Source organism: Phoenix dactylifera, chromosome 4, assembly GCF_051530095.1.
Source record: "Phoenix dactylifera cultivar Ajwa chromosome 4, Ajwa_hap1_PhDact_Kaust_v1.1, whole genome shotgun sequence".
NCBI lineage: Eukaryota > Viridiplantae > Streptophyta > Magnoliopsida > Arecales > Arecaceae > Phoenix > Phoenix dactylifera.
The window spans coordinates 45714124-45726550 of NC_143193.1; the positions used below are offsets into that span (position 1 = coordinate 45714124).

General features: G+C 37.3%; 1 protein-coding gene across 1 annotated transcript; it reads left to right on the forward strand.

Annotated features, from left to right (window-relative positions):
* Nucleotides 1–2860: 2860 nt before the first annotated feature.
* On the forward strand, nucleotides 2861–11887 carry LOC103702930 (EEIG1/EHBP1 protein amino-terminal domain protein). The gene is made up of 9 exons (XM_008785571.6): nucleotides 2861–3036; nucleotides 3791–4578; nucleotides 4941–6298; nucleotides 6538–6829; nucleotides 6953–7168; nucleotides 9851–10024; nucleotides 10362–10556; nucleotides 10674–10787; nucleotides 11427–11887. The coding sequence occupies exons 2-9, from the start codon at nucleotides 3856–3858 to the stop codon at nucleotides 11739–11741; spliced, it is 3387 nt and encodes a 1128-aa protein (XP_008783793.4). The 5' UTR covers nucleotides 2861–3036; nucleotides 3791–3855; the 3' UTR covers nucleotides 11742–11887.
* Nucleotides 11888–12427: the final 540 nt, after the last annotated feature.

Genomic DNA, 12427 nt, shown 5'->3' on the forward strand with positions numbered 1-12427 from the left:
AAGTAATAACATTGATATTTTTAGGTAAGGAATGCAAGGGTTGCTGAAATAGATAAAATGCATGAGTGTTGAAAGGGTAGGTTAATAGAATATGATGAGATTTCACTTCCTTGTAGCTGAGAAGTTGCACAAGCATTCCGTTTTCGTAGTAACATACATCTTTATCTCTCAACTCCCGCTAACTAGTAGCTATCATCAAGGGGTATAACATCTAACTTGGTACATTTACTATGTTTTTTTTTTTAAAAAAAAATTCATTTGATGTTAAGAACTTCATGAAGAAAGAAATATGCATCATCTATAGTTTGGTAACGATCGTGATTGTAAATGATATTTCAAGTATGCTTGGGAATGAACCTCAGTCTAGAGCTTAAGAAAGTGCAAATAATGCCTCTTAAGATAATGGCATTAGATGATTTATTTGTGCGCGCGAAAGCTAAGTGAATGCGAAGCCCTTTTGACATTTCACTGGGTATTTACCGCTTGAATTAGATTGCAAAGAATGTCGAGGAGTCCTATTATTTTCATTAAAAGGGGAACACAAACACATTATTCCAAGGACATAATCTCAACTATATTTAAAGGAAATGCTTTGGTTTGGTAGTCATGATGCCTACAAATCCTTACATCATAGCTTAGATTAGAATTATCAAAACCAACAAAAGATATGATGCTGTGGCCTGTGGGTTGTTCAATTCATGACACCTCAATAGGATCCATCTGGCATTTTCTTGCATCCGATGGAAGATATGAGGTGAGATCAAAACCTCCATGACATTAACATTTCAACTGCTCCTTAAGGGCCTCCTTCACCTGCCCATAACACTTATTTAATCACTGCCCACAGTTTCCTTTCATTAGTATAATCTAGCTATATGTGACATCATGACTCTGTGGTTATTATAAGAGTGGCTTACGGAGGCCATGTCATAATTATGAGACTACTAAAATAGAATAAGAAGAGGAGAAGGTGAGCCATCATCATAGAGAAGCTAAGACATCATAAGGACCTCTCCATGCCCCCAGCCCCCCATGGGTCCCCTAAAAGTAGTACAAGAATGCTTGCAACGTGAAAAGCACTAATAACCTGAGACATAGTCTCACCTCTTTGCTTAAGACGAACCAATGAAGTAGTGTTCCAAATGACTACATCAAGGTTTAATAACAGCATTACTCCACATCATAATTTTTTTTTTCTGCTCTTACTAATACTCTAGAGGTCTGAACAATTCATGGAGGAATACAATTGACAGCATAAGTAATTGACTGAAATCTCCTCACATGCATGGCACGCACGAGCCTAAAACTAGTAATAATTGTAACAACTGTTATTTATCTTATATGATTTGAAATTATTTAATATCATAATTACTACAATAATAATATAAAAAAGCAATAGTGTTTTATCCAACTATTGTTGCTTTATGAAGTATTATTTTTTAGATGGTACAAATTTTTGAAGAATAATTGACAAAAAAATTTAAATTTTGAAAAAGGATACTATTTTATGTAAGGTATAAATATCTGATAATAGATAATAATGATTATCTAATATTTTTTTATAAAAATGTTTATCCTTTTTTTGGTATTATTCTAAATTTGTTTTAGTTAATAGAAAGATTTTTTTCTTACTGAAATATTTTTTTTTGTAAAGTTAATGTTTTGATATATGATGCTTGAAAAAGTGGTTTTTTTTATATTTGACTGACTATATATAAAAAAAAAGCAGCACATTTCAAAATAGCTTATGTTAGGTTGAGCATCTATTTTTTTAAAAAAAATAATATAAAATATATGTTATGTTTTTAATAAAGAGAGAAATCTTATTTCATTCTATCTCTAAGTTTTAGGGTATTTTTGAAAAAAAAATAATCATTTTTTAGCTAGTAAAAATTAGACTTTTTTATATTTTTTTTATTTTTCCATAAAATATAAAAAACTATATTTTCCTAATATATTATTTTTTTATTTTTTAAAATTTTAACCAAATAAAAATATTTTTTTATTTTTTTATTGACCATTTTTTTTACACTCCTCTTTGTAAATCTTTTATAGATGGTATAATGGGGGCTGCATTTATTTTAAACCTTGGACCATATCTGTGAGTTTCAGGCGTCATGACGTTGGTTGGCGCGCATCCCACCTAAGCGTTGCAGCGGAGCCTGCAGACTTTTTTCCTCATTAAGTTGGACCGTTCCATCCCCGTGGGGCCCGCCACGCTCCCACCAAGAACAGATCAAAGTTCAAGAACCCGAGAAAAATTGGCCCATCGTTTGTACGGTTTGTTTTATCACCCGTCAAATCCTTCCTTCGAAGCGTGGACGGTCGAGATTACGCCACGTACCACTCGTATTCCCATAACGCAATCGTATAAAATGAATCCCATGCGTCTCACCGCGTGTCATTTCCGTCCGATCTCCATCCAACGGCCCTACTTGTCCTCTCAGGTATGTCGGCGAATACTTCCAACGAACCAGCGTTAACTTTTTTTGTCTCCTATTCTTTGTTTTTAACTCCTCGACTAAAACTCTCTCCCCTCCTCCCTCTCTTTCTCTTTCTTTCCTTTTTTTTTTTTTTTTTTCTTTTCTTATTTTCTATTTTTATATGACAGATAAAAAAATATTTTAAAAAATAAAAAAATAACAAGTTTCGAAAAGCTTTAGATAATTTTCTCTCTCTCTCAGCAGAGGGTCTTTTCAGAATAATTAGTCTGTTGTTTCGTTGGCCTTTTGTTTGTTTGGGCAGCTTCTTTTTTTTTTTTATACTGTAATATAAATGTATATAGTAATATAATACTAAAAATAAATAATTAATTAATTATGTAAAGCTCTGCTTTTAACAGCCCTTCGATCTAATTAATATATAAATAGTTTTTTCTTCGCGTTCTTTCTTTACTCTTTGGAAGAAGCGGCAGCAGCTCTGCGTCTCGCCGGCTCGGAGAAATTTTTCAACGCGATGGTGAGAGCTGGGAGCGATAGAGATTGAGATTCTCTCCAATGCCTCCCGCCATCGATCGCTAGTCGAGGGTTTAATGCGGTATGAGAGCTCATTGTTTCGTTTTTTCATGGCTTTTTGATCTTTTCCTGGTTTTTGTTCGTAAAAATGGTTTTTTTTTTCTCGAGTTTTTCTTTTGGGATTGGGGATTTGGTGAGGTTTTGGTGATGGAATTATCAGAATGGGATCGTACTTGAATCTTTTTCCGGCTCGCATTCGGCATTTTCTTGTTGTTGAAGAATCATTGATTTCTTCATTGTTATAATTGGATTTGGTTTAGTTGAAGATTTTATCTGTTTTCTCTTCTAATTTATCTGAAAAATAACAGGATATAGGAAGTAATTCAGTAATTCAAGTGCAAGAGCGAGCTGGAATGCAATTAATTATTTTACTAGTTTATTCAATAATTAAGTTTTTGTTTGTATTTAAAGATCTTTGCTTCTTTCTAGCTGTTAATTAGTTAAATATTTTTTTGTTGAATTTTATGTCACTGTGATTTAATCATATTCTTTTGATCTAATATTTTGTCTCGATTTTGTTGTCGAGATTTCAGTGAGCTGAAACGTGATAGAGGTTTCACTACTATGAATTAAATTACTTCAATTATTATTTCTTCATATGGATATCGTTTTAGTAAGTTTTTGAATGAGATGAGATATGCTGCATTGTGCTCTCTATCTTGAAGAAGATTTTTCTTTTAATTGTTTCATAAATTTTTAGCTCAATCTCTTGACCAACTTACCAATTTCTAATCCCATTATAAATCTCCTCTTGTTGTCAAAATTCGAAATCTTAGAGGAGACATCTCGATCTGAACCCTTTGTCAAAGTAAATTGTGCAAAGTCATCCCCTCTATCAGCCATGGTGTTGGGTCTGAGATCCAAGAACAAGAAAGGCGCTTCGGTTCACGTAGATTATATCATCCATATCCAAGAAATAAAGCCATGGCCTCCATCCCAATCCTTGAAGTCTGTTCGCTCTGTAGTCATTCAATGGGAGAATGGGGACCACAGTTCTGGGTCCACCAACCCCGTCACCCCATCCCTTGGAGTGAGTGCTGCAGAAGGCAAGATTGAATTCAATGAGTCCTTCAAGCTCCAAATCACCTTGTTGAGAGAGGGTTCAGCCAAGGGCACGTTTCAGAAGAATGTGCTTGAATTTAACCTGTATGAGCCCAGGAGGGATAAGACGGTAAAGGGGCAGCATTTAGGGAGTGTAGTAATTGATTTGGCAGAGCATGGCATTATCAAAGAAACAGTGAGTGTTAGCATTCCAGTGAACTGCAAGAGAAGCTTTAGAAACACGGCACAGCCATTGCTTTATGTGAAGATTCAGCCATTTGGAAAGGACAACAGGAGCTCTTCATCTAGAGAAAGCCTGTCAAAGGAGGCCTCATTAGATAAGGATGGTAAGGAGTCGGTTTCAGCCTTGATGAACGAGGAGTATGCCGAGGAAGCCGAGATAGCCTCCTTCACTGATGATGATATCTCATCCCATTCGTCGCTTGCTTGCTCGTCTTCGGCCATAGAGGCAACTGCAGATTTGCCAGTTCAAACTAGCACTGCAAAACAGCAGCATCATGAGGTAATTCTCTTGAACCATAGCTGGTGGATGTATATTACAAATATTCTTGCAAAATTCTAAATCAAGCTGCTTCACAATTTTGTTAGGAAATCACTAAATTATATATTGGTTTATCATCTGCATAATTCCTAAAATACCAATTTTTTTACAGTTAATTTCAAATCAGTAAAGCTGATAAATTTTAATTTTTAATGCCTACTACCATCAGATCTGTTTAATCCAGTATAGGATCGGATCGGGAATACCATAAAAGAAGTTGATGTGCAGCATGGATGTTTTAAATTGATTAGCTTATGAATTTACTGATCTTAATTACTGTTATTCAGAAAAAAAATGTTGATTAGCTTTGTTTGGCTTCACAGAACAAATTACAGGCAGGGGATGAGCATGAGGTATGTGCTTTAGAAGCTGACTTACCTTTGCAGTCTGTACCTGCAAAAGATGAGTTGAGACCGGTAACTACAGCAATTAACCTAAATGGTCCTGTCATCAATAGGAATGAGAGGTCCCCAGAATCATTGCTGGAAGATTTGCCAAGGGACTCTCCGAGCTTGGTTAATGGCAATGCTTCTTTATCTACTCCTCAGACCACTCCAGTGCTCATACTGGAGAAGTCAGACACCTCTAGCACACCTTCTTCATCATCTCTTATGCCTGAAAGTATGGAGGAAGATATCATATCTAGAAAGGATAATGAAAGTGTCGCGAGCAATGATAAGGCTGAGGAAGTTCAAGAAAAGATGGTAGACTGCAGCGGCAAAGAAAACATTGTAGAAACCCTTGTAAAGAAAGAAAGCACTATTGTAATCACAGACAAAATTGAATCTACAGATATTGGTTTCCAGGAGAAGCTGAACCCTGTAACTAATAATGAACCGGAACAAAATGTTAACAAGGATGGGATACCTCAAGGAAGTCAAAATGGGTCCGTAGAGGTTTCAAGTAGTCATGCAGCAGATTATAGGTTTGTGGAGGCAAACACTGAAAAAAAGACAGAGAACAGATCAGAGGAGAAAACCGAGCAAGTCCAGAACGATACATTTGAAACTGTCTGCTTGACTGATAGCCCTGATAATTTCTCTATCGCATCAGTTGCAACAATGCAACAAACTCCAGTCATTCAGCAGCGCAATTATCTGCAAAGTTCTCGTAAAACGTCATTTACTTCTGATCTAACTGTTTCTAATTGGAGGGGTTTTGGTGAAAGGGGTAATGGCAACTTAACAAATGATAGGCTCAAGAGTATGAAATTATCTGTGAGATCACCTCCGGAATCAAAGGTAACCATCATATATGGATCGAATGATGAAGATGTGAAAGAAGTTGATGTTCAAGAGGATGTATGTGATGGCATGAACTCTGCTACAGATGATGGAACAGATGATCAGGAAAGTACTAGCTCAAGTTCAGATAAAGTAAGACACGTTTCTAGAATTATTAGCAATGGCTTTTCTAATAAAAAAGTTCGAGAATTGGAGCTTAGAGTTGAGTTGCTTGAAGGGGAGTTAAGGGAAGCTGCTGCTATTGAGATAGGTCTTTACTCCATTGTTGCAGAGCATGGAAGCTCTTCACATAAGGTGCATACTCCAGCTCGACGGCTTTCAAGGTTATATATTCATGCTTCAAAACAATGGTCACGAGCAAGGCAGGCAGGTGCAGCTAGAAGTGCTGTATCCGGACTAGTTGTTGCTGCAAAAGCATGTGGAAATGATGTCCCAAGGTATGTCAAATATCTTCTTTATGTAAACTCTCATAGGTTTTTCTGGTGCATAGATATATATAACAAAAGATCTGTTGTATTACTAACATAAGATTCTAAAAACTCTGACTCTGTTATGGTCGTCAGATTGATTTTACCTTGTTATCAGACAGTTTTTCATTATGCAAAGTCATGCTTATGATTCATTAGCACTTATTTTCTTCAGGTGCTTGACTTCTGGTGATGTCTTTTCAAAACAGGTTGACTTTCTGGTTGTCAAATTCAGTTGTGCTGAGAGCTATTATCACTCGAACAGTTAGGAGTTCAGACATCCCCAAGCCTTTTGGCCCCTACTCTACAGAACATAGTTCCATAACGGTGCCCAAGAGAAAATCTTCTTCATTGAAATGGGAGTCCGTACCTCGCAAGAAGGAAAAGCTCTCTATCGCTGAAGAGTTTGATGACTGGGAAGATCCAGACACATTCACATCTGCACTAGAAAAGATTGAAACCTGGATATTCTCTCGAATTGTTGAGTCTGTGTGGTGGCAGGTTCAGTTCTTTTTGCTATGACCATGTCCTCCCATTTTATTTTGTTTTTCAGTTGCAGATTTTCTGCTTTTAGTTTATATTTTGAACTTGAATGTAACATGTGTATTTTTTTGTTTCTTTCAGACTTTGACCCCACGTATGCAGTCTGCCAGTGAGGATGGTGAACTAAAGATGGGTTCAAAGAAATTCCATGGAAGGACACCGAGCAGAAGTGATCGTCAACAGGCAAACTCATCATTTGGAATTTGGAAGAAAGCTTTTAAGGATGCCTGTGAAAGACTTTGTCCTGTTAGGGCAGGAGGTCACGAGTGTGGATGCTTGCCTATGCTGGCTAGATTGGTAAGTGGTTGATCGGGCTCAATGGCTTTGGATCTTCTACAATCACCAAGTCAGAAAAATACAATTCAATAGCTTTGAGAATGGACTTCTTTTGAAAAGGATTTTATACAGGCATTAATGGTTTAAATATCTTTATAGTTTCTACATTAACTTATATATGAATTCTTAATGAAATAGCTTACAGGGTGTAAAGATTTTGTGACATATGTTTGGATGATCTGCTGTGATATTGCATACGTACTTTCTCCTCATATATATTGTATTAAAACACGAGATTGCTTCAATGGACACTCTCTGAAAACTATGAAGTACAATTATATGGTGCTAATTCCTTTTTTGCAGCTTTGCCTGGAAGCATCTAATTCTGTTCCTTTTTGTGCCAACCCTTGGTCGTACCTAGTTGTGCAAATTTTTAGCATCCAGATCTTCATGTACTTAGATTCAACAGATATTATTCTAGGCAATGTGCTGTAAAGAAGATTTAGCAACCATCCATTACGAAATGCCAGTGTTTTCTTCTCTGTTTTCCATGGGTAGATCATCAAAACTGTTGATACCATAGGTCTCTTTCACTTATAAAACACCCATTTCATCTCCAAATGATCCTTTAAAGTCTATATTGTTAAGTGAGCACGGTATTTTCTACCAACTAATTATGTCTGCAGAGTTTTATCTAGTTAAACTATTATTTGACACAAAATATACAAGGCTATGTTTAGTATTTAACATCAATACTAATTATTGGGCTTTTGTTTGCTTTTTCAGTTTTCTTTAGCTTTTCAACACTTCCTAAGTTTTGAACTTTGGTCTTCCTTCTTTTTGATATTCTCTAACTCTTACTTCAATCATGTATTGATGAGGAGCATTGATTAACTTAAGGTCTTTATTATTTGCAGTGAACATTAATTGAATTTATGTTAATTCTTTTATGTCTTAGGCTTGCCAAGTACTTGATGCTTGACAATTCTTGTGTGAAAAATTGCAGTTTAAGGCTCCTACCTTTAGATTATTCTCAAAATCCATTACAGGGCCTCCTGATTTAGCTCAACATAAAGCCCAATGCTGCTTAAGTTTGACTTCAGCATATCCTATATACTAGTCTTTATGTTATGTTTTTGTCTGCATGCTTCTTTTGTTTACTCTCCTGAGGGTAAACCTTGGTGAGTGGCTTCTTGCCTGCATAGAATTAAACAACTTAACCAGAAGGATAAGTTTTCCATCTTCCAACTGATTAGGTTTCACTCTAGGCTCCTCTTACCATAGCTGCTTTGGTCAAGAATTCAATACCTTATCTAGAGGGATGAATTGGTTAAAAGCCATCCTAAATCACTATCAAATTTTGTGGGTCATATTATTATCTGAAAAGGTGATCTTACATTGCCAGATAAGGCTTTTTAGTTTTTACCAGGGTATGTTTCCTTTTTTATTAAGACACTACAGTTTCTGCATTATTGTGGTCTCATATCTCAACATCCTTCATGGCATTTCCCTCATTTCCTTTTTGCTAATCCACTTTGTAAACCACTTGCCCTACCATCATCAGTACTATTGTTTTTGCTCAGTCCACAGTCACTTACACCATCTTAAGTAAGGTGCATGATTAATTTGTTTTGATGGATCCTTGCCTAGGATTGGCCTTCCTTGTCACTGTATAACCTTGATAGATTGCTCTCTTTTTTCTGCAACAAACATTACATGGTATTTATTGATAACTTTGATCCTCATATTAGGTAAACCTTGCCTCAGTAGGCCTTTCCTTACAGAACGTTAGGTTCGGTTTCAAGCATCAAGTCATCAACTTTTCTTGGTTCACTTGAGAGTCGAGATCCATGCAAATGATGATATGGTCACTGTCAGCTTCTTTCTGTTGATTCTCTCATGAGATTAGGTTACTTATGTTTCTTTATGTGGCTCCATTTACTGGCTCATCTCCTATCAACAGTGGCGCCCAGCATGCTCCTAGCATGATGTATCTGCATATTCACATTAGTGCTACATGACTTGCATTTCAGCAAGTCTGGCAGCAAGTAAATGTTGCTGACTAGTCTCTGCTTTCAATTAATCAGATAGTTTGATTTGATGCTAGCCTGATTTTTTAGTGATTGTGCACTTTGCCTAAATCACGTTTCAGAAGATAAACTAGGTCAGTTGCAGCCTCAATCGAGGCTGTTTTAATAGGTTGGACGACACGTGTAATGATATAGTGGATCAAGTTTGCAATCATGTATTGCTCTTCATGTTGCTTCTCCCCCAACCTATCCCTTGACATTTTCCCTGCCTAATCATCAAACAAAATCTACCCTCAATTGCTTAGGTACTTCAGATGTTTGCTGGCCTCATGCATGCCATCCTTCCCTGAGCATCATCTCATCTTATGGATGTTTGTGTATTCTTTGAGAATCATGTGGGGGATGAAGATGGAGGACTGGAAAGAGTAAATGCACCAGCCTTCTGCCCTCTGTGTTTTATTGCAGTGGCATCTATAGCATTCTTCTATCACGCACTTCCTTTTCTACAAAAAGTTTCTTTTACATGGATTTTTGTCATATACATGGTTTTGGCACAAGCATTAGATGATAGTTTGTGTATGGAGTACTGACTGGATGAGAAAACACGTTCTCCTCCTGGACCTCACCTGTTGTTTCTCAGATCCTAGCTGAGAATTCTTATTTTCTTTGACAGGTCATGGAGCAATGTGTGGCAAGACTTGATGTGGCTATGTTCAATGCTATCTTACGTGAGTCAGATGATGAGATTCCCACTGACCCGGTATCTGATCCAATTAGTGATCCTAAGGTTCTTCCTATCCCATCTGGCAAATCAAGCTTTGGTTCTGGTGCTCAACTGAAAAATGCTGTAAGTAACAATATATCACATTAATTTCTATCATATGTCTGAGAGTGCCAATTGGCTCAGTTGACAAAGTGGGTGTTATTACCAGTGACCTTCAAATCCTGTCCCTGACTAGCTAAAAGCAGTGAAAACACCATGAACACCATAAGTTACATATTGACACATAGTTTGTTCAAATCATTTCTAAGAAAAAAGAATTAAAAGGTTTGTTCATATAGTTTCCCTTTAGGAGAGCATATTAATAGAGGAACAGGATGTTTCTATGCATAAATATCATCCATTTGTTTATCCCAAAAAAACGATATGGACCTTGAGCTAAGGGTATTTTTTGTTCTGCTAGATTGGCAACTGGTCTAGATGGCTAACTGACCTGTTTGGTATGGATGTGGACGACACTCCTCAAAATGAGGACAAGCAAGATGATGATAGACTTGATTTTGCAGCATCCTTCAAGTCTTTCCATCTCCTGAATGCATTGAGTGATCTTCTAATGCTTCCAAAGGACATGCTTTTGGAAAAATCTATCAGGGAAGAGGTTTGTTTATGCATTATCATTTCCTGGTTATGCACATTTACTTTGCCCAGCCATAGGTTATTCTTGTTTGCTGATTTAATTGCTTCTATTTCATTTGTTATTTTTTACTTTTGAAAGGTTTGTCCAACATTCAGTGCATCAATGATCAAGAGGATCCTCGACAGCTTTCTACCTGATGAATTCTGCCCAGATCCAATACCAGATGCCGTGCTCAAAGCACTGGATTCTGAGGTGAGCTCAGTGCAATTCCTCTTGTTCCTTTTTTCACTCATTTTCTGGTGAACTATTAATATCAGAATCAGTAATCAGAAATCATAATTTTAATATAACCATCTGCACGCTAATCAGGGACATGCTTTAGCAAACAGAAAGTACAGATCATATGCGTACAGAACTTCCTTGTAAGCTATATAATCTTGGCTGCAACAAATCTTTGCCACTGATTTGGTCGACATGCATTATTTTCGCTATTTTATGAAAGATGTGCTCAATATGCATGAGATGTAGTTTTCTCCTTGATCACGGAACGGGGCTTCATGAAGGGCAAAGATATCTAAAATCTTTAAATAAAGGAAATGGTCAGATGAAGAAACTGCATAACTACTGAAGATGAGACATCATTTTCCACCAAAGCATTTAGCTACTAACCAGGGCACTATTTTGTGCTTGCCCTACAGTTGGTACAAATTTTGCTGTTCTGAATTTTTGATGTTCAGTTTTCATTCCATGGACATGATAGCAAACAAAAGAAAGTATGATAATAATAAACAGCTGATATGCGCATGTACTCATTTGCATGCTTATGTATGTAAATTTTAAATACTGCGGTTGTCCTTTGAGAAAGTTGTCCTGAGTTTCAACTGTTGTTAGGACCCTCTGGAGAGCGACGAGGAGAGAATAAGAAATGCCCCATGCAATGCATCTCCAATCATTTACTCTCCACCTTCAGTTGCTTCAGTGGAGAGCATTATCGGAGATGTTCAAAGTGCACCACTGCTAAGGAGGAGTGGATCATCTGTGGTTCGTAAATGCCACACAAGTGATGATGAGCTTGATGAAGTAGATTCACCTCTAGCTTCAATTCTCATTGATAAGTCATCTGCTCCGGCTGCCAAACCAAAGGAGCACAGTTATGCAAATGCTGTCAGGTACCAGCTGCTCCGTGAGGTGTGGAGAGATGATTAGCCACTATAAGTGCTATTATGCCTTCTATTTTGTTCCTTTCTTTCGATATATATAATTTCCAGGAAAAACTTCGTCATTTGTGTAATCTATATCTTGATCCATGCGAGTTGCAGTGAAATAAATATTTTGTTTTGGAGTTTTGCCTACATATCTGGTATGTTATTTTTCATGCCAGGTGCGTTCATGTATTAAGCCTTTATCTAGCGAATGCCCCACGAAGTGTCAAACTGTATTGTTCATGTATTAAGCTTTTATCTAGCGAAAGTTCTTCCGAAGTGTCAAACTGTAGTGTGCATAATGCAGTAAATTTTTATGGTTTTAAAACATCTCTTTCTAAGATGGTGGCAGGATGGGATGTGCTGGCTTCGTCATCAGATGCCCTGACTACAGAGTAGTAGATCTTCGACGCATCGGTCTCAGAGACTGAGTTGAGGGCGGCATGGGTCGGTTTGAGCCATACTCGGCATGTGTTGCGGCCTAGAGTAGTTATGTTTGAGGGTGATTCGGCTGGATTCAGAGAGGCACCGATGGCATGGGTGGGGGCCATTCTTTGCTTCATGACATCCGGGCCATGGCTAGTGGTGGTGTGGTGTTTCAGGCCATACACATTTACAGATAGGCTAACGGGGCCGCGGATTGGTTGGCCTCATATGTGGCCAATCACTCTGTGAGTGTCCTGTGGGTTG

Excerpts from the sequence above, each read along its gene's own strand:
- LOC103702930 (XM_008785571.6), top strand. The coding sequence starts at position 3,856 with ATGGTGTTGGGTCTGAGATCCAAGAACAAGAAAGGCGCTTCGGTTCAC. Across the intron at positions 4,579-4,940 it reads CAAAACAGCAGCATCATGAG|AACAAATTACAGGCAGGGGA; the intron begins GTAATTCTCTTG and ends TTGGCTTCACAG. Across the intron at positions 10,025-10,361 it reads GTGCTCAACTGAAAAATGCT|ATTGGCAACTGGTCTAGATG; the intron begins GTAAGTAACAAT and ends TTGTTCTGCTAG.